The following is a 23,597-nucleotide window of genomic DNA, read 5'->3' as shown; positions in this document are numbered from 1 at the left end:
TCTAACGCAAATGACCATCTTTGGCAACGTGCGCCAATGGAACAGACCAAGGGCGCTGGGCTCGGGGGGTGGGCGGGGGTGGGGAAGGGCCAGGGCAGCCTCGGCTCCCCCAAACCCTGTGGGCTGCCTGCTCCCACCCTGGCCACTGCCTTCCTTCCTCGCGCGGGGTGTTCGGCTGGCGTCAGCGCTGCGGAGAGCCGGGCCAGTGAGGGGAGCGCTGCGCCCGCCTCCTCCCCTCCCGCGCCTCTTCCTCCTCCTCCTCCTGGGCCTCCTCCCCCCGCCTCCTCGCGCGCTCCTCCCTGCAAGGTGGAGTCGAGGTTGACGTGAGTGAATCCACATGGTACGGAGCTGGAGAATAAAGAGTGTGGAGTTGAACTCGTGCCATTGTAGTGACTCATCTCGGGCCGAGCGCAGGGGCTCCAAGCGAACCGGGGAGCGAGCAGCGCTCGGCAGGGACAGAGAGGGAGAGAGAGAGAGAGAGAGGGCGAGGCGCGGACGCGCGAGGCGGGCCGGTCCGGGAGCGGGCGCCGGGCAAGGGGTGCAGGTCGAGGCGCCGGAGCGGGACCACGTCCCCCTCAGCGCCGGCTCAGCTGGAACCCCACCGGCCGCAGTTCAGCGGGCGCGCTCCGGAGCGGGACGGGCGCACGCTGCTTTCTCCCTGTCAAGTGTCCGAGCCGCTCAGAAACTCAGGCAGCGAGTCGGCCACAGGAAGTTTATTCTCGGGCTCATTTTCTAAAAGGAGGAAACAGAAGTTTCTCCAAGCGAGCAGCCTTTCTTTTCGCCTTTTTTGCCCTGTCTGAATTCGGGGGTCCCCGGAACTGACAGGCGAGGCTCAGCCGGTTCCTGTTCTTTAATTTCCAATTTTTCTTTGGGCCGCTGGTCCAGGCTGAGCTCCGGCAGAGCGCGGGGGCGGGAGGGCGCGCGCAGGGGAGGGACCGAGGGACGCGCCGACTTTTTAGAGGGAGGGACCGGGTGGACAACTGGTCCCGAGGCGCTCCCGGAGCAGGAAAGAAGTGCCGTGCTAGGCGCGCGGGGACACTTCCCGGGTGTCACCGCCTCCTTGTCCGCGCCGGCCGCCGTGGGGGAAAGGCAGGGAGCGAAGATTAGAGCCCGCGGCGCGGCCGGCGGACCAGCGAGCACGCAGCAGCCTGTGCGCGGCCGCGGCGAGGGCGGGGAAGAAAAACACCCTGTTTCCTCTCCGGCCCCCACCGCGGATCATGTACCAGGATTATCCCGGGAACTTTGACACCTCGTCCCGGGGCAGCAGCGGCTCTCCTGCGCACGCCGAGTCCTACTCCAGCGGTGGCGGCGGCCAGCAGGTAGGTGTGGGCCCCGGGTGCACCTGGCGGCGCGGGAGGACCCCCGCGCTTCTCTTAACACACTCTCTCTCTTTCTCTCTCTCTCTCTTTTCCTTGCATTTCTTCGCTTGGTGAGAAAATACCTACGGGGCACAGTTGTAAGTTGTGGATTTTTGTCCTGTCTGCCCCACCCACCCCACCACTTTTATTTTTTAAACTGGAGCAGGGAATGGGCTCGAATAGTCAACAGATCCTTCCCTTCTCACTGCCTCTTATTTAGAAAAGCTCCTGTAATTGCAGGTCTCCCCGGAGACTGCTACCTCCTTCCACCACCTCCCCCTTCCCCTCTTTTGGTGGTGTATGGACAAGGAAATCTTTGCACCCACGAACCCCTCCCAACAGCCAAGTCCCTGATCCTGCGGGAATGCCCTCTTCCTCACTTCTGTTCTCCATCAGTCTTAACTCATTTCTGAAAAAGGCTGGGTATTCAAAAATATAGTTGGGCTCCTTCAAGTACTCCGGGAGTGAGGGCGAGGGTTGCCTCTGGGAATCAGGTGCGAAGGTCAGGAAGGAAGGGGCCGGCCTTGATTGGCTTCTGCCGCTGCTTGTGTGCCCTGCGCGTTTCCTGTAAGGGTCGGGGCAGAAGCCTGTACTGCCTCTGAGGAGCTCCTTGAGGGTCTTGGGGTACCTGGTGCAAGGAAACTGGCAGAGAGAAGTGGGAGAAAGAGACATCACTTGGGCTCCTGGGTGGTTCTGGAAGCAGAAAAACAACCTGCTTCTAAAGCAGCCAGACTGGTTTGCTCTGGAGGGATTGTGCCTGTGTTTCTGTGCCTATAAATACCAGAGAGGTACTGGTGGGGTATCTGCCCTGGGCATCGGCTTCCCACCCCCTCAGTCTCTTTGAGCCTGCCGGGTTAACACTCAGGCTTTTCTCTGCAACCTGAAGCCCACCTTAGTCAGCGTCTGTGAAATCTCTAGCCAAGTCGTTCACAGCAAGAGTTGCTCCATAAAGTGGTGGCCTTGGCCTCTAGAAGCCATCCAGGCAGCAGGGGCTGGGGTGGGCTTCCAGGGTGCACCCAGCTGGAGAATGCAATGGAAACTGGCTGTCTTTTGGATCTGAAGAGGGACACCTAGTTCAAAGTGAATCTTCATACCTGGTGAGTTCCCCAAATGGCTTTTCTGTGTCTACCTTCTGGATACTCCCCTAAGCACGTACTGTAGAAAGACTAGTCTGTGCATTGAGGGTGCAGTCATTGCACCCTTAAAATTAGCATGAAGTTGATGAGTTTAGAATCTTACCTGAAAAGTTTGTTTGCTTCCTAGCCCAGTTGGAGGTTTGTGTTGACTCCAATTATCATTAATTAACCAATGGGATGGAGTCATTTATACTTAGACCCATTTCTTTGCTTTCCATTTCAACAAACCCCCAAACACCTCTTTCTATCCCAAATCAGGAAGGGACCTTTGGATTTCTTCTCTGTTCTTTTGCTAATGTGTCTGGGACATTGATCATTGAAATAGTGTAACCTCCCTGCTTGGCTTTGCTCCGACCCTGGGGCCTGGATGGGAAGTCAGACCGGACATCAGTGCCCCAACTGAATAATCTGTGTCACTAGGGCTTTGAGCCCAGGATGTGAGTGGAGGCAATTCCCTGTTTTGGAAGCAAATCAGACAGGAAACCAGTGTTAGGAAGAAGGAAAAGAACTCAGTCCAGCAGAGTGTAATGGGGCCTCATTACCGAAGCAAAAAGCAGCTGTTGGCTAATTCCTAGCATGCTGTAACACATGAGGATTTTGCAATTAGCGACAACCAGTGCATGGGGTTCTCGCGTATGCCTGCCTGTTGGACCCAGCAGCGTGAGTGAGACACCTTTCAAACCAGAGTGATTGGAGAGGTAATGCCACTTCCATGAGTTTCTCTGCTGGTTCCTCAGTGGTGGTGGTGGCTAGGGGGACAGGGTAATGAGAAGCAACAGGGGGAAAGTTTTTCCATCATCCCTGTGACTTTGAGCAAAACTGTTCTATGGCCCTAAGGACTGACCTCAGAGGCTTTTGTTACTTTGCAAGTTTGTGGGTATGACCCCGCCCGAGCTGAGGCTCAAGGTAACTTTATTACATACCAGATAAAACCTGTAATCACTTTATTTCTCTCAGCTTCCTTTATGGGGAGACTTTTCTGGCCGTTAGTGGATGGGCCTTCCTCCTTTATGGCAGTGCAATGGACCAATCAGTCCTCTGGTTTTCCCTCGGGCAAGTGAATATTATGTTTTTCCGGTCTCCTTGTTTGCAGGGTCTAGTATTTCTGATAAGTGTTCTGCCGGTTACTAAACTCAGCTTTCCTCTCCTGTCTAGCTGCAAAAGATTTGATCTTAACACAAGGCCACGGGTTCCAGTGACTTGGGGGATGAGGGGGCAGACAACTCTTTGTTAAAGCCTCTGTTCTTATATATGGCAGGAACTTGAAACATGAAAAAGATTTCCTGTCACAGTTAAAGTTTTAATCTCAAAGGTGGCTCGTGGGTGATTCAGTTTTGTTAGGAATAGTTGCACCTATCTCCCTCTCCCGGGTTTTGCCTTTTGTTGTTGTGTTCTCTCTCCTAACTTTCCTAGGATAACACCTCCCAGATATATGCCCTGCCTGGCTGCCTGGCTGTTACGGTTTCAGGGCCTGAGCATTACGCAATCTAGCCAGTTACACAAACATAGGTCATTTCATAACTTGTTTTCATCAGCCAGGCCCCCTTTTAATGAAAAAAAAAGCAAAACAAAAACAAGACACAGAACTTTTCCAAGGCTACTATTTGCCTGTTTCTCAGATAACTTGTGAAAATAAATCAAATGGGGTATTTCCTTTTTGGAATCAAGGAATACCAGGCAAGCTCTCTCCTTCTCAGCCACCCTTTCCCAAGACACACACACACACACACGTACACACTCACAAAATTCCCCAGAGTGAACTTTTGCCAACTGTACCAGGCTGGGACATTCCTCACATCAAAGAACTTTTACCAGAAATGACTGTGATTCCCAAGTCAGCCTCAAGCATACCTCTCTAGTGCCCCCTACAGGACATTTTTGGTAGAACTATCTTGGAAATGTATTTTTCCAGCCCCAAAGTGTTAACTTGGTTAGTTTTTGGAATTCTTAGAATTTTTTCTTCTTATTTAGAGACAGATAAATGTAAAATATTTAACAGTGGTTATCTAGGACCTGCTTGATTTCAAAATGAGTTTCTTGCCTGGCACAGTGGTAATCCTAGTGACTCAGAGGCTGAGGCAGGAGGATGGCAGGTTTAAGGCCAGCCTCAGCAACTTAGCAAGACCCTGTCTCAAAATAAGAAAAAATAAAAAGTACTGGGAATATAAAGTTAATGTTAAAACACTCCTGGGTTCAATTACCAGTACCAAAAAAAAATTCCTTTTAATCCCCCCACCCCCAAATAAAACCTGATTAGAAAAGGATTGCTTTTTTTTTTTAACCCTATTTTGATGTCTATCTGTTTCTTAGGGTACTATACTAGCATGATGTTTTCAAATTCCCAAGGCTTGCTTTCTTACTATGTTTGTATTGGGGGGGTCGTAGTTCAGAATTGGTGGGAAAGTGGAAGATGTACATGAAGTGTTTGGGTGCTTTTTTATTTTTAAACTTTTTTTCTTTTTTGCCTTGATCTTACAGATGTTGTAGATTAGGATCAAACAAAATGTTATCCCAGGAATTTGTCTGTTCCGCTGATTCTTGGTGGTGGAAGTCAGCTTCAGTTTTTCATCAAAGTGGATGGGGTGAAATAGCAGTCACGTATTGTCTGAGTGGTCCTTGAATTTCCCTATCCAAAACACTGAAGGCTTTTCCATTGCTGTATTTCATCCTGTCTTCTTATTCAAGATGAATGTAAAATCAGGAGACTTCTTTTCTACCTTAATACAAACAGCAGAACTTACACATCCAAATCCCTGTTGTCCCTTTCCCCTTGTTCTTTAAGGAGGCTAAATACTCATTTGAACGTTGTAGCTATTGGTTAGACTCAGAAAGGATTTGCAGTGACAACTCATTTGGAATTGCTTTCAATACATTCTTCTGAAAAAACCCTCCCTGCTAAACAAAAGTTTTGTCTTTAAAGGGTGAATTTGATATTGGGAAGTTACCAAAAGATCTTTTTTAAAAAAAATAATTAATTTTTATTGGTCCTTTTTATACATGACAATAGAATATACTATGACATAATTATTAAAGCATGGGATATAATTCGTTCCATTTCAGTCCCCTTTCGAGCAAAGTCTGACACGCAAAGTCTAAGTGATCAGGCTGGGTCCACTGTAGAGTATGTCCCTGAGTCCTGTTAGCCTTAAGTCTCAGGAGTCAGTCTGGGAAAATGTGCCTGAGGACAAAGCACACCAGAGCAGACGCCGTTGGTGACAGCACCTTCTTTGTCATCTATACTTTGGGCTTTATACCCTCCCCTGTTAAACAGCAATAAAGATACTGATTTTGGAAATTAAAGAAATGAACCTTCTGGTTTATATGTTGAAAGAAAAAACAGCACCATTACTTTGTGGATAATGTCTCATCCATGCTGTATGTGGTAACTTCTGGTGGCCACTGGATTTCAAAATGATGGCAGCTGTTCTGACTGAGGTGAATATGTCTGTGCCAACCCCATTTGGTAATTCTACCCCACCTCAGCTCCCTGGGCTGGAGAGGGAAGATTTCAGATTTCTCATGGCCAGTGCGGTCTCAGCCCTGTCACGTGGCTGATGTCACCAGGCTCACCCTCCTGTGATCCCCAGACAAGTCCTCCCAGTGAGTGAGTGCAGAGCTCCCAGGGTTGGTGGTAGTAGTAAAGGGGTGCAGTGGAGTGAACCCTCCAGGACTTTGGGGTGGGGCTTCGCTGAAAGGGCTCTGGGAGCCAAGAAACCAGGGAACCTGGGGTGACTCCAAATCAGCCACGGTCGTTTCTCTTTGCTTTTTCTTTTCTTCTTTGCTTTTCTTTACCCTGGCAGTGAGGTGGCAGAAGTTTGAGTTGTTCTTTCAAGTGAACCTGGGAAGGAGAAGAGGCTGGCAGGAGGCAGATCAAGGGAGATGGAGTTTGTATGCTGTAAAACTTTGGAAAATTGTGATTTATTAGCAATGATTTCCATTCTGACTTAAGCAGCATTTCCTCAGAGAAGAATGAAAGGTCAGAGATCAGAGTGATGCCCAGTGCAGAATCTTGGGAAGACTGGTTGAATTCCATTCTGAGGGCTTTGGAGGTCATCCCCGGTTCAGTAAAAGCAGAGTGTTTGCATTGTCTTGGTAAGGGGCCTCCCGGGGTGGCTTGGGAAGGGTTGAGAGAGCATTTGTCCTTGTCCTTTTTCTTCCCCTGAGCCAACCTTCTGGGATGTTGGAATTTTCCTTTCCTAGACTTCACGCCTGCCTTCCTGATGGGACAGGTCACAGAGTCCAGGCTCATGGCTTTAATACTTGGGGACTCTGACAAGAATCAGTCTGGAGGAGAAATGTCCAGGCAGTGGGCAGCCAAAAATACCAGCCCTGCCTTCTGTCTGCCCGGCTTAGGAGTCCCTGGGATAAGCCCTCTGCTGCATCCAGTCATGTGGGAAATGTGTTCCCAAAACCCTTATTTGGAGACCAGCAACAGCCTGTGGGTGTGGCCTCAGTTTTGAATCCAAACCCCTGCTCTAGCGCCCCCAAAGGCTGATTTTCCAAGTCAGCAACTTCTGGGCTGAGATTTTTTTAGCCTGTTTGAGTGGGTCCTGTGATCCTAGCTCTTATCCTCCGTGGGATACGCACTGAGGTTCCCATGCCCAAAACCCACAATGAGGCTCATAAGGGCTTCACCTTAAGCTTGGGTTAGGCGGCTGTCTCAGTTCTGATTTTGCTTTCTTATTTCCTCTTTATTCTTATGCCACCAACCTGAGCTGAGCTGAGAACGATCCTTTAGGATTAGGGTCAGCAAACTATTTCTGTAAATGAAGTTGAATGAAACCCAGGCACTCCTGTTGGCTTACATATTATCTATGGTTGCTTTCGTGCTAGGATGGGGGAGTCGAGTTGTGACACAGATCGTGTGGCCCACAAAGCCTGAAGTATTTGCCAAACTCTGCTCTTGGAGGGCAGTGGGGCCACTTTGTCCTTTTCTAGGCATGCATCCAGAAGTCAACAGGGCTACACATCTGAAGTATTTGGAGGCTGTGCCAGGCTGGAATGCCACAGCCACCCAGCATCTTCAGTCCTGTCTCTAAAGGAGGAGCTTCCTAGGGGCCAGAGAGCCCCAAGGGGAGCCAAGTTCCTGGCTACCTCCCAGTCCTCACTGCCACCGCACACCTGGGAATGTGGCAGGTCCCGTGGCCCTAAGGCTTGCACCCGAGAAGCTTGACTTTGATTCCTGTTAAATGTTAACTCATTCGAGAGAACCATGATTTATCTCCAACAGGACATTCGGCTGATTCTTGGGTGTGATGGCCATAGAAGGATGCCAGGATAACTTCTGGGACCTCAGACGGCTAGCCTCACTCCTCTCTCTACCCTAGTGTCCCTTTCTGAATAATACCTTTGGAGTTGAGGCAAGACCCATCTGTCAGATCTAATTGAAACTTTTGTATGTCTCCCAGAGAGGCTCCTCTGGAGACAAAGCCTTCTTTATCGGCCAGTTCCCTCTGGGGATGGGACATTGTTTTCCTTGCAGTTTGGAGCCGGTGTGTTATCCAGATGGCTTTACCTCCCGTCTGAAACAAGGTGTACATGCGTTTCAGAGGCAGTCATTACCTCCCGCCTTGTTTTTATTGCTGTCTTGTTTTGTCTAGACCAAGCCACTGCTGCAAGTATCCTGGCTGTTGTATTCCGGGAAGCACATTTTGTGGGCCTGCCATCCACAGAGGGGAGGGACCAGGAGGGGCTAAGAGGCACCCCCTTATCCCAAAGGAATCTTAGTCTCCAACTTGGCTTCAGGTTTTCCGCTTGCTTCCCTAAGCCTTAAGCAGGTACACTTTTGGCTGTTGGAATGAATGGATTTCTTGGGTGCTTTCCTGATAGGGAATCTGACACCTCTCTCGTGGAGAAGGGAGTCACATTAGACCATTGGCGCTGGGTGCCTCTGGTACATTTCAAATCTAGAAGCTGATTTGGGGAGAGAAGTTAATGCAAAAGTTGGGTGCTTCCCAGGAGTGGGAAGCTGGCAGTTCTCCCTGGAGCTGCCCTGTGCAGAGTACACACAGCCATGTAACGATGATGACATGATAGTGGTGGTGGTGGTGGTGGTGATGACGATGATGACAGTACCTTCCATTCGTTGGGAGCAGTGTTTCTCAACCCTGGCTGCACATTAGATGTCCTTGGGAGTTGAAGGGAAAAAAAAAAATCCCTTTATCAGAACTCTGCCTCCAGCCAGTTACTTTAGAACTCTAATCATGAGGTTATGACATTGTTTTTTTTTTTTTTTAAATCTAACTTCCTCAGAATATTCCAGTGTACAGCTAAGGTTGAGAAGCACTAGTGTGCTTTGTAGCCTGTGATTACGAGTAGCTGCTTATTTCATCCTTGTGACAGTGTAGGGAGTTGGGGGTTAGTGTTCCCCTTTACACCCTGGAATTGAGTCCGCAGCAATGCGCCCAGGGCAAAGCTCTTTGAGGCTGAGCCAGGCCTCTTGACTCCAAGTGCTGACTCCCTGCCCCTCCCGTCCAGCATCCTGAGAGAAAGAGCTGCTGTCTGGGACTCTGTCTGTGCTTCTGCGCACACTCAGACGTGGCCACCCTCCCATCTCTGTCTCAGGCCAGCCCCTTTTCTCTTCCATGAAGGTCATTTCCCACTTGAATCCTTCCTTGCTCCCAGCCTTTTCCTTCCTTCACACACACCTGCTTCTTTCCAATCAGGTCCTGTTTTAGCCCAGGTATCTTTCACTTCAGAGTGCGACTCCAAGGCCATGGCCCTAGGCGGTTGTTCTCTGCAATCCCAGAATCCTCTGCACTGGTAACCTTTAGACTCCCAGAACCCACTGGGTAGCCTTCCTCACAGAATCCCAGAATTCATTGCATCGGGTAGCCTTCCTCACAGAATTCCAGATCCATTGCTCTGAGCAGTCTCTTCCTGGAGGTCAGGTTTTTCTCTTCACTGAATGCCCTTGGCCTGGGACCCTGGGGCGGTCAAGTTCCACGTCTGGTACTGGGGCCCAGGTGGGTGGCGGGCTTGTGGGTGACAGGCGTCCCCAGCTCTGTCAGCTACAGTGAGGTAATCTAAGTTTCATTTCATTTACACAGCAGGTATCCAGATGTTGCCACCAGGGGCAAAGAGCGGAGGTGGTAGCTGCTAGTGGTTCTAATCTTGGTCGGTCCGACTGGGTTAGAACAGAGGATACTGGAGCATCTGTGCTAGGTGCTGATGATAGGAGGAGGTCATCTGGGGCCACACAGATCTGTGGGACCTCCTTGGGGAGAGGGAAAATCTAAACGGACCCTTGGCCTCTGCTTTTTAGGAGGCATCTATCCAATGTCTGAGGGTGATGGGGCCCGACGTCAGCGCTTCTGGCTGGGTTTTGAGGAAGAAAGAAGTCATGCTAAATAAGCTTGTGTGGCATGGTGTCGAAAGTCATGGCCTCTCTGTCAGGTTGAACTGGGTTTGAATCCTGACGCCACTGCTTGTTAGTAGTGTGGCCCAGGATAAATTACTTAATCTCTCTCTGACCAAATTTCTGCTCCTAAAACAGAGATAATGGCTCTTCTTACCTCAGAGCGAGAATTAATGAGATAATCTAGGTGAGACATTAACATGGCGTGGGCCATTTAGTAAGTTAACTATGATTATTGAAGTCATTTCATCCACCATTTTGGTGATGTGAGGGGAAGATGGTGAACATTTTTTGGGGGTGTATGTGGGGTTAGGGGGGTCCTGGGGATGGAACCCAGGGCTTCATGTGTGCTAGGCAAGTGTTTGAGCACTAAGCGGCCCCCTGCCCTTTTTAGTTTATTTTGAGACAGGGTCTTGCTGAGTTGCCCAGGCTGATCTCAAACTTATGAGCCTCTAGCCTTAGCCTCCTGAGGGATTACAGGTGTGCACCACCACCCCTGGCTTGGAGATCTTTTTGTGGAAAAAGAAATAATCTGAGGATGAGGATTCACCTGGGTTCCATTTTTTTTTTCCCCTGAAATGCTGGAAATAGGGCTCTTCCTTCCCACACGCTGTCCAGTAGCTGCCTTGGAGAGAGGTCAAGCCCAGTTCCTGAGGAGCTGGCCCATTTTCATTTTTGTACTCTGTCATCATCTTATATTTTAAGTAGAATGCTTTCTGCAGCATGTTCCAGAGAGTTCTGCAACGTGGTCTAGGTATAAATTAAGAGACAAGGAGAAAACTCTGAGCTGGCAGCACTGAAGTTCACCACAGACGATGTGTGAACCCAGAGAGACAAAGATGTGTCGATAGGTAGAGCTAGACACAGCGTGTCTGACCCAGGCAAGATGCAGATAGTGGGAAATGAGGAGGGACAAGGACATCAAGGGGAGGTCTGGCTGCAAATGCCAGCCTCATATGAGCTTTAGTCTAAGGGGTTGCAGACATCTTCTCATGGACCTGGCCTTGCCTGGATGGGGTCAGAGCTCAATCCTGAACCTCTTTGGGAAGTGACAAATGTAGACAAAGTATGCTTCTTGGTGACCTTTCTTGTTCCAAAGCTGCTGGCATGCACATTTCCAAGTCAAGGTGTCCTGAGCCAGTACCTCGGGGATTAATTGGTGAGTGACTCAGAGGCTTGGGAGGCCTGGGTGTCGCATCCTGCAGATGTGTGCCCTGGAGGGCTGCAGGGTGAGTGTGGGCAGCCAGGCATCACATGTGTCCTAGAAGTCATTTGGGGGTATGACCCCATCCTCGCTGAGCCCCATGGAGACGGAGTCCTGAGGACCCCAGTCAACAAGCAGATCCAGTATGAGGCCCAGGAACAGTTAGATCATCCTGATTCATGGATGTGTGGGACTTTCCCAGGATTTGTCCAGAGATGCCCACCTGGGGTCCTGACCTTCCCCTCCAAGTATTGACTCTGCTATCTGTGGGCTTTGGCTTCAGTTCAGCTTACTCTGTTCTGCTCAGTGTCTCTTGATTCAATCATGCCTTTCTCCTCATTTCAGAAGTTCCGGGTAGATATGCCTGGCTCAGGCAGTGCCTTCATCCCCACCATCAACGCCATCACCACCAGCCAGGACCTGCAGTGGATGGTGCAGCCCACAGTGATCACCTCCATGTCCAGCCCCTACCAGCGCTCGCACCCCTACAGCCCGCTGCCTGGCCTAGGCTCTGTCCCCGCGCACATGGCCCTCCCAAGACCTGGCGTGATCAAGACCATTGGCACCACCGTGGGCCGCAGGAGGAGAGATGAGCAGGTACAACTCAGGCCAGCAGAAAGGAGCCACGTTGGTGGCTTTGGGCACCTCCTAAGCACAGAATACTTTTCTGCAGACTGGTGCAGAGCAGAGTGAATGTTCTAGAAGCACAGGGGAGATGAGGGAGCTAGGCAACGAGCTAGGCATCAGAAGCAGAGCTGGAGACCCGAGACGGGTCTGTCCCTGTCATCTCGCCCACGTCCCTCAGATTCTGAGTCTGTTTTCTTAGCTGCCAAATGGGAATAATGGTTCCTGCCAGCCAGGGCTTGTTGGTGCCTGAGGGAGATCATACATGGGAAAGCCTGTCATAGATGTAACCAAAGAAGGGGAACTGTCATGACCTGAGCCTTGACAGAGGGCCACAGGATAAACGGCACTGAACCCTGGCTCTGTTGGATTCACCATTAGCCCCCTCCCTGTGTCAGGTGCAGGCCAGGCACCCAGCTGTCCTAAAGAGCCCCACTCAGGTCTGGTACCGGCCACATGCTTTCATTCCTCTTCAGTGGCCCAGGCCTTTGACTTAAAGCAGGGGTCCATTTCCAGGGCCTGGAGTGTACATTTTGGAAGTACAGTGACTCTGGGGCCCCAGGAATCTGTTCAGCTGCTTTAACTGATGGGACAGGGGAGGTCAGACATAGATTTTTAATTTTTTCCTCAAGGGTCTCGAGAGATCTATTTTGGCTGGAGAGAAGTCAGAAAATATGGGGCCTCTGCCCATTAGGAGGCATCTACCCAATGTTCTAAAGGCCCACCACCTGCACTGACAGTGAGCCAGGGCAGTGCTGAATTCCCTCATTTCTGAAGGAGAAATGAGAATCGTGTGTAATACCCCAAAGAGGGAACTTAGGCCTTCAGACAGCCCCATCTGCCCGCTTCACAGATGATACGTCCTAGGCCTGGACCCACTTGCTTATTCCCACTGGGCAGTTGAGAGAGGAAGCCTGGACTGGTGCTAAACCAGTTCCCTGGACTTGCTGTGCAGTGCTTCTCCTGCAAGGCCAGGCCACTGTGAGCCCAGCAGAGGCACAATACATTAGCAGTGGAGTCCCCTTTTCAAATGAAATATGAACCTGGAGAAGTATTCCAGGAATACTGTGGCACAGCATTGGAACCCCTCACCATTCCAACCCCCATCCAGTTCCACTGTGGCATCCCCAGGGAGGATATGCTAGTACAAGGCCTTTAAATATGGTTCCCCGTGGATACTGATGGATCTAGGGCCCGTAGTCCTCAGGATACATAGACTTACAGGGCTTACCACTCCAAGGAGCTAGAAGCTTCCTGAGGACACTTGCTCCTCCCAGGACAAAGCTGGGCCTGTATCTAGAATCTGTTGAAAGTAGAGCCACAATTCAGGGTCCTATGGGGGGAGATCTGAATAATAGATGCTATAATAGCGCTCACAGTTGCAGGTTGGGCCTCTGCTGCTGGGGTAGGAGGCGGTTGTAAATATTGCAGTAGTGATCATGTGTCCTTCCCACAGGGAGTTCACAGTGCAAAGCTTTAGAGTTAGTGATGAGCCAGATTCTCTCAGGATGTAAGTGACACCAAATGAGAGCCAGGCTTGTAAGGAGCTCTCCTGGGCTAGAAGTTCAACCAAGCAAGATGTGCCCAGCACTCTCCATTCTCTGCTGGGCCTACCTCATAGCAACTTTAGAAGTTTGTATCCAGAAGGCACTTTGGAGACCATCTTTTCTTATTTTCCCTCTGTACCCATCTTATAGATAGACCAGTGGAGGCCCAGAGAGAAGGGCCCTGTTCAGCCACACAATGAGTTAGTAGCAGATCAGGGACTGGAATCCACCACTTTGACCTTCGCCCTGTGTTTTTCCCACCACACCACCTAGGCGTGCCCTGAGACAATCTGTCTGGAGAATTTCCTTCCTTTTTTGAGAGGGAGGGAGAGAGCCAGGAGCATTTATTCCCCCTTCAATTAGGACTTGAAACAGTCTTATTCCAGCCTTGGGGAAGCTGAGAAGGGCATCCTAACACCTTGGCTTTTAGGTTCCCAGCCCCAGGGTCTTTCTCTGAGGCTTACTTTTGCCTGCCCCGGCCTCCCCCTGCGGAGGGCCTGCTACCTGGAGCCTCATAGCCCTCTTCCAGGGCTGGTTCTGGAGGCTCCCTCGGAGCCCAGAGGCAGTGACTGAGGAGCTGTGGAGGAGAGGGTGTGTGTGGCTTGTGGGTGAGTCCTGGAGCTGCTGACACACTCAAGCTGTGGCCAAGTTGATCTCACCACCCCTGAACACTTCCTATGTTGACAACTCCTGCTAGTTGTCCCTTACCTCCCAGACAGAGGAGAGGTTTCTGAGGCCAAAAGTTAACAAGGGGGAGGGAAGAGTTGAAGTGGATCCAGGCCAGCCCTTCCTTTTTACTCCTCCACCTTAGTAAGGGCTCTGGAGGGAGCATGTTGGGCCTTCAGGGCGATCCTGGTGGGAAGCTCCAAACCCAAGACAACAAGGCCCTTGGCTCTCTTGGTAACCAACGCTGTTGGACTCAGGTGGAGGCAGTTTTAAGGGTAGTCAGTGTTTGGAGGCCTTGGCCAAATGGACTTGTGACCTCCACCAAGCCTTGGGGGTCACCTCTGGGTAGATGGGCATGGGATAGTCCTCGTGGATACTGTGCCCTGCTTTGCTGTTCAGGACATCACAGCAGTAGACTTCCAGGTTGCCTGATCTGGGACTAGCCAGGACTGGGGGGGGTGACCAACATCTGAGCCACATTCTTCCACAGGGAAGCTTCTCTTTCCTTCCCTCAGAGTGCCTTCAGCTTTTTCTCCACATGTCCCTTGAGAGCAGGACTCATATTCCCCTTGATATCTCCTAAGCTCCCCGTACAGCACTGGACGCGTGGTACATGTGCGTCAGTGTCTGACACCTGAGTGGGACATGGGAAGCGCTTTTCTTTGCCTTGCTTCTGCTTTGGCCCACAGCCATCTCCTTGGTCCCCTTTGCCTGAGAGGAGGATGGGGTCATGGCTTTGAAGGGCTCTCGCTTGCCGAGCAGAGCAGGCTTCTTGTCCTCTAGTGTGAGTACTGAGTTTCACGGCAAGGAGCTAGGTGCTGAGTTCTTTGCAGGGAGATCTTCTGGTTCACAGAGAAGTCCCAAGCTCCTAGAACTGGGTCTATTGGCGGAAAAGGTGGGCAGCAGGACTGAACGAACTTTCCGTCCAGCCCAGTGCCATGCCAAGCTTCCTGGGGAAGCTGTGAGCGGCTGGCACTCTAGGATTGGCAGCAGAAGTCAGAAGTGGAGTGGTACCTGTGTCCTCCCACTGGCAACAGAACATTTCCCTCTGGGCAGGTCTTGCCTGTGTGGGGACTCTGGGACCAGCTACTTAACCAAATGGGGATAATGAGGCTGGCAGAGCAGGCAGGGTAATGGGGAGGAGTAATTAGCCCAGGTTTGGAAGGAGCTGCCTGAGTGGGTGGGGCTGGGGCTGGCTGGCTGGAGAGGCTCCTCTTGGCCTGGGCTATGCTCCAATCCGCTGCCATGACACATGTAGCCATCGTGCAGGGGCCAGTGAGTCCCAAACCCACTTCACCCTGCTCTCCCTCTAAACATCAGATGTCACTTTTCAGGGCAGATTCCAGGGCAACAGGTGTCCCCCAGGCAGCCAGGCCGCAGTGTTCTCTGCCCACCACACTCCTCTGGCCCTGCCTTCTCCCCTCCCGGGCCCAGAGGGCTGTTTTCTTTACTTAAAATACAGTTTTTAAAAACTACTCACCCCATTCTAATCATGATTCTGGGCTTCGGCCTCCAGCTGTCTCCTGAGGAGGAGGAGAAGCGTCGGATCCGGAGGGAGAGGAACAAACTGGCCGCTGCCAAGTGCCGGAACCGCCGCCGGGAGCTGACGGAGAAGCTGCAGGCGGTAAGGACCTCTGTGCGCACGAGGGGCATTCTGGGTGGCTGGGTGAGGGCCCAGGGCTCAGGCCCTCCGCGCCCTCCCCTTGCTTACCAGCGCCCTAGGGACGGGTCACTGGCGCTAGAGCACCCTTCCTTTGGGCACATGGGTCGACGTGTAGCTGAAGGAAAAAGTGATAGAAGGAGAAACTGGTCTTCTCCACCTGCCTGGCCTGGGGAGAAGAACTGGACAGCCTTCTTGGGCCAGCACTTTTTTCACTCCCTGTCTCAGAGCTTTCTCTCTGCTCTCTCGGCCCAGCTCCTGGGTGAGGGGTGGCAGGGATGTTGGTATTGCTAGTCCACAGGAGCCCGGGCAGATCCAGACCTGCCCCTTCAGGGCTGCTTCCCAGCTAGAGGCCGAAGACAGCCCCACTGGGCTGGCCTGACCTGGCTTAAGCACTATGGTTTGAGCTGGGTCAGTGTCAAGGAGAATCCTAATGGAGAGGCCAGCCGAGTTGCACTTTTTTTGGGTTTTCTCATATCCCCAATGGGCAGGAGGCTTTCTCACCTTTATCTAACAAGCCTAGAGCCCTGGCCTTGGCACCTGAGTCTGCCCTTGTGAATCACTCTCCATGCTCCCTAATTGCCTGGACCTGGGGGCCCATGGTCCTGCAGAGTCTGGCCCCACAGCAAAGGCTGTGTGCCACCTGGAGGAAGCCCCAAGCCAGGGCTGACTCTCCTGGGTGGGATGTTTGCAAAATGAGGAGATGAGAGAGACTCCGTCAGTGGTCCTCACAGTGACTAGCTAGGACGGGGCTTTGGCAATGTTGATTTTGTCTTCCTGGATACTGTCTCTCTGCTCAAGCCTCCCTTTGGCCGTCCTGCAGCCTTTGACCTTGGGCATCAACTGTGTGCTGTGCGAATTCTGTGGTAGCTGCAGCAGTGTCCCGAGGAGGTGTTAGAGCCAGGGAGGGTGGACCTGTGAGTGCCCAGCCCATCATGGGAGACTCCTTGAGCAGAGCCCTCCCCATCGCCAGCCTTTTTCTGGTCTGACACTTCAGGGAGCCATGCCCTGTGTGTCTACCTGAGGCGTTCCTCACCACCACCCCAGAATAGATCCTCCCCTCTTCCCAGAAACCTCACACCTGCTCCCCCGCCCCCTGACCCAGCCGCCCAGGCCCTGAGCCACATCCTCCACAGGAAGCCTTTCATAAGCTCATGACGTTCGTTCGTCAGACCCTTGAGACAGATGGAAACTTTTTTTCACTGCAGAATGTGCCGCTCTCCGTTTAATGAAGCTCTTGCCCGCGTCTCCTTGTTCATGAACGGGAATCTGTGTTAGGGACAAAGTGGGGAGGAGGCTGGTGACACACACCTCTCCCCTCCCTCTGCTGCGCTTCCACGTGCATTTGCTCCCTTCTGCTTCTCTGGCTTTAGGTGAAAGAAGGGGGCTGTCACCCAGAAAGCCTTGCAGGATGGTCTTGGTGTCCTCACAGGCTCACTCAGGTCTCAGGTGCCTCTTCCATTGAGCATGTGGCTGAACTGAGTGTTCTCTGCTGTTCTGACTGTCCTGAGACACAGGCTTCAGATACTGGAGCAAAAAAGGGGCGGTCCCACAGGGATTAGCTGAGCACTTATCCAAGCCAGACACTGTCCTGCTGCTGGAGGCTCATGGGCTTCAGGTTTGGTTTCCCTGCATCCACAAGTGGGCTGGCAGGAAGCTGAGGAGGAGGAGCCAAAGGGGTAGGGCTCCATCCTGTGCTTCTTTCTCCATGGAAATCTGGCTTACCCCTTGAAGGGACCCAGGGACAGTCCTGGCACCAAAGCAGTAGAATAGAATGTATCCCACGTGAGATGCATTGAGATTCAGAACTGGGCTACCCGATGGTTAGCTCTGTGACTCTGGGCATGTTATTAAGCCTCTTCAGATCTCAGTTTCCTCATCTGCAAATGGGTTGATGATAACATCTGCTTTCAAAAACTTTTGGAGAATTGAATGAAATAACCTATGAAATGCTTAATACAGTGCCTGGCACAGTGTAAGTGTTCAGTCATGAGAGCTGCAATTGCTACTTCATTTCTCCTTCAAGCCAGCTTTCCTTCTGTGGAAATAAAAGAAATCAGGAGCCACCATGTGACTCAGAACCAGTAAGGTCTGTGGCCCGGTGTGTAGCCTGGCTGCTCTCGTACAGAGGTAATCTGAGGACGTTGCTGGTTCTCCCTTTCTTGTCTGGCTTGGAACTGTCCCCTAATGGGTCCTTGGCAGGTTGTTGTTCCTCACACCCCCTGCTTTCCCCTGCAGGAGACAGAGGAGCTGGAGGAGGAGAAGTCAGGCCTGCAGAAGGAGATCGCTGAGCTACAGAAGGAAAAGGAGAAGCTGGAGTTCATGTTGGTGGCCCACGGCCCTGTGTGCAAGATCAGCCCTGAGGAGCGCCGATCGCCTCCAGCCCCCGGGCTGCAGCCCATGCGCAGTGGGGGCAGTGCGGTGGGCCCTGTGGTAGTGAAACAGGAGCCCTTAGAAGAGGACAGCCCCTCGTCCTCCTCAGCAGGGCTGGACAAGGCCCAGCGCTCTGTCATCAAGCCCATCAGCATTGCCGGGGGCTTCTACGGGGAGGAGCCTCTGCACACCCCCATCGTGGTGACCTCCACGCCTGCCATCACTCCGGGCACCTCGAACCTCGTCTTCACCTACCCCAGTGTCCTGGAGCAGGAGTCGCCCGCGTCACCTTCCGAGTCCTGCTCCAAGGCTCACCGCAGAAGCAGTAGCAGCGGGGACCAGTCGTCAGACTCCTTGAACTCCCCCACTCTGCTGGCTCTGTAACCCCGTGCTCTCCTCCCCACCTCTGGAGGGGTCCTCGGCACTGCCTCCTCCCAGGGACCAGCACCTTCAAGAGCTCCAGAGCCCTGAGGGCCAGAGGAAGCCCTGCTTCCGGGCTCTGGGGGACCCAGGTGGGACTTGGCAGTGAGGCTTTAGAAGACTCGGGTTGATCCTTGTAAGCCATGGGACCTCCTCCTTTGCTCGTCTTGCAGAGAATTCTCCTCCTGGAAAGCCAAGGAGAGCTTGGTTTGGCAGACGGGACCTGTCTCTGGCTTCCGAAGAGCTTGGAGCTTCCCAGATGGTCCCGCCCCTTTGTTACCTGTTGTCTCTGGCGCGATGGTGTCCTCCCCACCCCACCAAGCATGCTCAGTGCCTTTTGGTTCACCTTCCCTCGACATGCCCCCTCCCTCCCACAGTGTCAGTCTCACTCCCTCTTGGTTTTTATCAAATTTGCCATGACATTTCATCCGGGTAGTCTGGATATTAAAGCTCTTCATTTCTGGAGGCGTGGCAGCAGGTGACTCTTCCACGGGGGTGACTTGTCCAGAAGGGGACAAAGTGTAATACAGAACCTTCCCTCCAGGGGTACTCCCCAGTGCACCACTGCCTCCAGATGCTCTCCAGCAGGGGCCAACCTCACTGGGAGTCTTGAAAGACCTTTCCTCTGCACCCTCGGAGGTGGCTTGGGACGACCGGCCTGACCAGAAGAGGGGGTATGAGACAGCCAGGGCATGGGGGGGGGTTGCCAAACACCTAATTATCAGGCCAGGAGTAGTGCCGACAAAGCCACCTGGGTGTCCTAGCCAGCTTCCCTTCGCCTGGTGTCTTGAGCAGGGCGTCTCCTGTAATTACTGCCTCACCATTCTGCCCCTGGACCCTTCTCTCCAGACCAGGGAGGCGTCCCTCCCAGGAACCACACATCACTCCAAGGCCCTGCTGGGCTCCACCCTTCCCTGGCTCTCGGGGTGACGCCACCCACGGAGATTTAATGAGCGTGGGCCTGGACCCTCCCCAAGGGAGGCTCCTCTCCAAGCCTCAAAGGATGGAAGAGCCAGGCAGGAAGGAGGAAGGCGGTCCCTGGGGGTGGTGTCTGCAACAGCAGCAGCTGCCACTGCCCCAGCGCCCAACCTTCCCTGCTGTGGCCCTGCAGCATAGGCCCTGTCTGCCCTCTGTGGTCATCTGCTACCTGGTGGCTCCAGTGCTTTCTCTTTCATGCTCCCCCTGCCCCATCCCAGGGTGCTCTTCTGGCCCAGTTGACAAGCTGTGAGCAGCTGGCCCATGAGCTTTTGCTTGGGGCTTGTGCGCCATTTCTGGTTGTTGAATCTTTCCAGCTGCTGAAATTGGAGCTAGGATGTGTTGCTTTCCACCGCAGGAGAGCTGCCCCCTCCCACGGGTCCCCTGGCCTCCACCCCCTCAGCTTTTTCTCCCCAGAGCATGTTGACACATGTCCCTGGGAAGCGGCTTCTGGTCAGAACTGGCCTCTGTGGAGCTGGTACTCTGAGGAAGTCTCACTGTTGGTGACTCAGTTCCAGAGAGATCAGTGTCCATCCATTAAAAACGATGTCAATGCTACTTAAATCCAGTGGCAGTTACATTTCTGAGTCCAACTCTGGAGAGAACAGGAACAGCTTACAGACCTGTTCCTATTATACCTGAGGTCACATGTGCTGGCCATTATTTAATTCTACCCCCAACTCCCCCTTGATGCACTAGACACGCAGGATGGAAGAGACTTAGGCTGAAGATACACGGCCCAGCAGGACCAGAAGGAACGTGCTCAGGGGTCAGCCACAGAGAGAGGAGATGAAAAGAAAAGGATTTTGTTCTAAACACTTTAAACGTGTTCTTTCCCATGTTCCCTGGCAGTGATGCTGCGCTCTGGTTTCCTAGGGTCTTTGGGAAAGTGCTTCTAAGAAGAAAGGGCAGCTGGGTTTCTGGTCTTAAATTAATTAATCAAAGAAGGAGGGCTAGCAGGCGATGGCCGAGGAAGCTGGGTGCTCTCAGCTTGGAAAGGCTTCATCATCTCAACTGGTCTTGAGAACCAAGTGGGAGCTGTTTGTGTCTTTGTGCATATAGATATTTCTTAAATGAAGCTGCTTTCTGGTCTTTTATTTCTAAAATCCCCCTTTGGCCCCAGTCTGTATAGCATGGACCCCAACACCGGTCATGGTCTGTGACTTGGAGCCACGCTGGACGTTCCTGAGCCAGAGTTTGGCTTCTGATTTCAAGCTCTGCTGGCATGGAACCTGCGGGAGGCACGGCCCCAGGGACTTCAGAAGCCTATGAGGTGTGACCTTCACGACTTTCTTGCTTTGTCTTTGGAGGTTGTTTGGCTTCCCCAAAGCCAGAGGTCTTTTGGGGAAGGCCGAACATTCGCTCCTGAGTCATGAGCCTGTCCTAGGTCACTGCCTTCTGGCTTGCTCTCCAGGTTCACTCCTGCCCGCCACACACACACACACACACACACACACACACACACACACACACACACACGCACTTGCTCTGGAACCACCAGACACCCAGCCTTTGCTCCCTCCTTGGCTCCAAACAAGGGGACAGCTGCAGCGGAGATGCCTTTGTGCTCAGGAGAGGAACTGCTCGGCCTCCCCTTGTTTCTAGCCAGGAGGCAGCTGATGTGGACCTGGGTGGGTCTGCCGGTGACTGGGATGGCATGTGAAGACACCCCTTGATGGGCCAGTATGAAACACTCAGTCCTTTGGCTGCCTGGTTGGCCTTTCTGGGAATGGTCCTGCCCCTGGCTGGGTTGATGGGGACAGTTGCTGACCTAGGAAAGAGGAGGTGGTAGGTGAAGCTTAGGGAATTGCTGGAGCCAACTCCACGCTGAGAAGTCCCTGGGGAGGTTTTTCAGAATGAGTGGAACGTTCTGTGTGGGAGGCCAGGTGGGCCACTGAGGACAGTCGCACAGGCATCTCGGAGCTGAGAGCCATCAGAGCTGGCTGCTGCTTCTCTCTCCAGCTCTGGGGAGAGGAATCTCCCTCTGCTCCTGGTGGACTCCAGTGGAAGTGGGAGACGAACTCTGGAGCATTGGGGGGTTTTCTCCCGACCCACAATGCACCTTGCTATCTCGCCATGTAACTTCCTTCCCCGATCAGACATCTGCAGGCCCCTTTAGGGACAGAAAGAATAAATACCTACTATGTGCCAGGCACTGTTAGGCACTTTTCTTTTTATCCTCTTTGAAACGAGGGCATCCCATATAAAGGGCCCCCAAATGATGGCTAAAAAGAAACAGTTGGAGGTGAGAAGTTTCCAAAGAACGAGTAAGATCGGCTTCAGTCTGATGTTTGTTCTCAAAGACCCACCCCCCAGAGCATCTGCCCACCTGCAGACCCTCCTTCTCCTTGGCCTGTGCTCATCTGTACCCCTCAGATGTCTGGAGGGGTAACCCGAGTCCCTACAGAGTTGTGGGCCCATAGAATATGTGCTGTGCATAGCTTTCTTTTGGAAACTTAGGTCAAGGGGTCTTACTGCATTCTGCTTATTGATTCTTCTTGGCATTCATCTTAAAAGCCAGCATCTCACTATTTATTGACAGGTTGTGGAGTGCGCGTGTGAGAGAGAGAGAGAGTGTGTGTGTGTGTGTGTGTGCACGCATGTGTGCGTACACATTTCCAGGAGTGCCTGAGTCCTCCTGCAGCTCTTTAGAAGGAAACCCAGTCACCCCACTACTAATTTGGCATCTTCTTGTGCTTCTAGTGTCTTGGCCATGCATCAACAAAGCGTTTTAATAGCTGACGACATGTTCCGGAGGGGCTGAGTCAAATTTTGACAGGGGTGGGGACATGGAAAGGGAGGGGGGAGAAGAAATTGACACTTATTTTATTATTTATTTTAAATGTTTACATCTTCTTTGTGTTGTACTAAGCCTGAATAGAAACGGATAGCATTAAAATACTCAATTCCTCTCTCTCTCTCTCTCCCTTTTTTTTTTTTAAACTTAGGATAATGATGCTTTTTTTGTTTCTAAAGTGATTTGTGACTTGTGCTGTATAAACTGTATAAAAATGTTCTGTTTTTAAAGATGGATTGTCATTCCTCTGGGACAGTGGCTGCCAAGGAATCTATATTGTAAGAGAACACAATGATAGATCCAGCCCTGTCCCTCAAAATTACTTTCTCTGTATTATTAAAGACCTATTCCATTTATTTTACTTTGTGGTTACTTGATTCTGAGGAGAAAAATATTCGACTGTGTATAAAGAGTAGGTATCAGGGTGTCTTTTTTTTTTTTTTGCAGTGGGAGATGTATATATAGTATTTTGGTATTTAGTGGAAACTCATGAGCTCTGTGCATCTGTATTTGAGATATGTCAATGAGGTGGAGTGAAGTCTGCTACTAGACCCTGGAGGCAAACAAGTCGTACAAGGTTTTTGTCACTCTATGGGGGGACTTAATGACCTTTCTGGATATCTTTTTCTGTTTTTTTTCAGTAATGGTGAAATGGTCCCCATTGGAGGATCTCGTACATTGACCTCTCTAGGCAAGACCCTGAACTCAAAAATCTCTGTATAGTTTTGAAAATTGAGGAGTATCTGTGCTCTGAAGCATCTCTGGTGTGTTCGTTGCTGTTGTTATTTTGTCCTGTTGTTTTACTGTATGTAACACAAGCCTACAGTATTTGCACTAAAGAAAGCTTGTTAGAAAAAGCTTGCTGCTATGGAAGAAAGAACATATTACAACTTTTTTTCCCTTGCGGTTATTTTTTGTTGTTAGCTTTTCCACTTTCCGTTGAGTAGCATTTTGTAGAATAAAATGAATTAAGATTGAAGAGCCTGTGATGGTTGGTTTATTCCATCTTTCCCCCCATCTCTTCCTGTGGCTTCTGTTTTTCTTCTGTTTTCCTAACTCTGGCCCTGGCGGGCAAGGGTGGTCTCTCTGCTGGGGATGGGGCTCACCTTGAACCTCTTTTTTGCAAAACTGAGAGGTGGGTGGGCTGCTGAGAGGGCATGAGAGCCCCCTGCTATCCCTTCTCATTCTTCCCCTTTTGACCCTCTCCCAGTCCCTCCCTACCCTGTGGGGGCCTCATTCTCAGCCAGCTGCCAAGTGTGAGCCAATAAAAGTTTAAGGGTATTTTGTTTGAACAGGTTGACTCTGGAAACCCAGAAATCTTCAAAGGACAAATTAAATGCATGCCAAAGTTGTCATGGTGGTCAGATGGGATCAAGCCGCAGGAAAGACTGAAAATAACCGAAGCATGCAAATATGTGGTATGGATGCAGCTCTGGACTTTGTTTTTGAAAAGTCACAAGTTGTCAGGTGCCCCATTGTC

General features: G+C 51.6%; 1 protein-coding gene and 1 long non-coding RNA gene across 6 annotated transcripts; one reads left to right on the top strand and one right to left on the bottom strand.

The window, feature by feature from the left end:
• The first annotated feature begins 362 nt into the window (after window positions 1–362).
• On the top strand, window positions 363–23,096 carry Fosl2 (FOS like 2, AP-1 transcription factor subunit). 5 transcript variants are annotated; one of them, XM_005322496.4, is made up of 4 exons: window positions 363–1,319; window positions 11,401–11,652; window positions 15,409–15,516; window positions 17,791–23,096. In XM_005322496.4, exons 1-4 carry the CDS (start codon window positions 1,218–1,220, stop codon window positions 18,307–18,309), a joined length of 981 nt encoding a protein of 326 aa, XP_005322553.1. In that variant the 5' UTR covers window positions 363–1,217; the 3' UTR covers window positions 18,310–23,096. The 5 variants fall into 5 exon arrangements, with proteins under 5 accessions (XP_005322553.1, XP_013212868.1, XP_077885598.1 ...); XM_013357414.4 differs by lacking the exon at window positions 363–1,319 and adding an exon at window positions 2,317–2,455; XM_078029472.1 differs by lacking the exon at window positions 363–1,319 and adding an exon at window positions 3,052–3,192.
• Window positions 699–2,211, bottom strand: LOC144369416 (uncharacterized). Its single transcript, XR_013429140.1, has 2 exons — window positions 1,739–2,211; window positions 699–1,441 (listed from the first exon to the last, which is right to left on the bottom strand). It is a non-coding gene; the product is annotated as an uncharacterized LOC144369416 (long non-coding RNA).
• Window positions 23,097–23,597: the final 501 nt, after the last annotated feature.

This window comes from Ictidomys tridecemlineatus, chromosome 12 (assembly GCF_052094955.1).
Source record: "Ictidomys tridecemlineatus isolate mIctTri1 chromosome 12, mIctTri1.hap1, whole genome shotgun sequence".
Lineage (NCBI taxonomy): Eukaryota > Metazoa > Chordata > Mammalia > Rodentia > Sciuridae > Ictidomys > Ictidomys tridecemlineatus.
The sequence above is the reverse complement of the archived record's forward strand: the minus strand, read 5'-3'. Positions and strand labels throughout refer to the sequence as shown.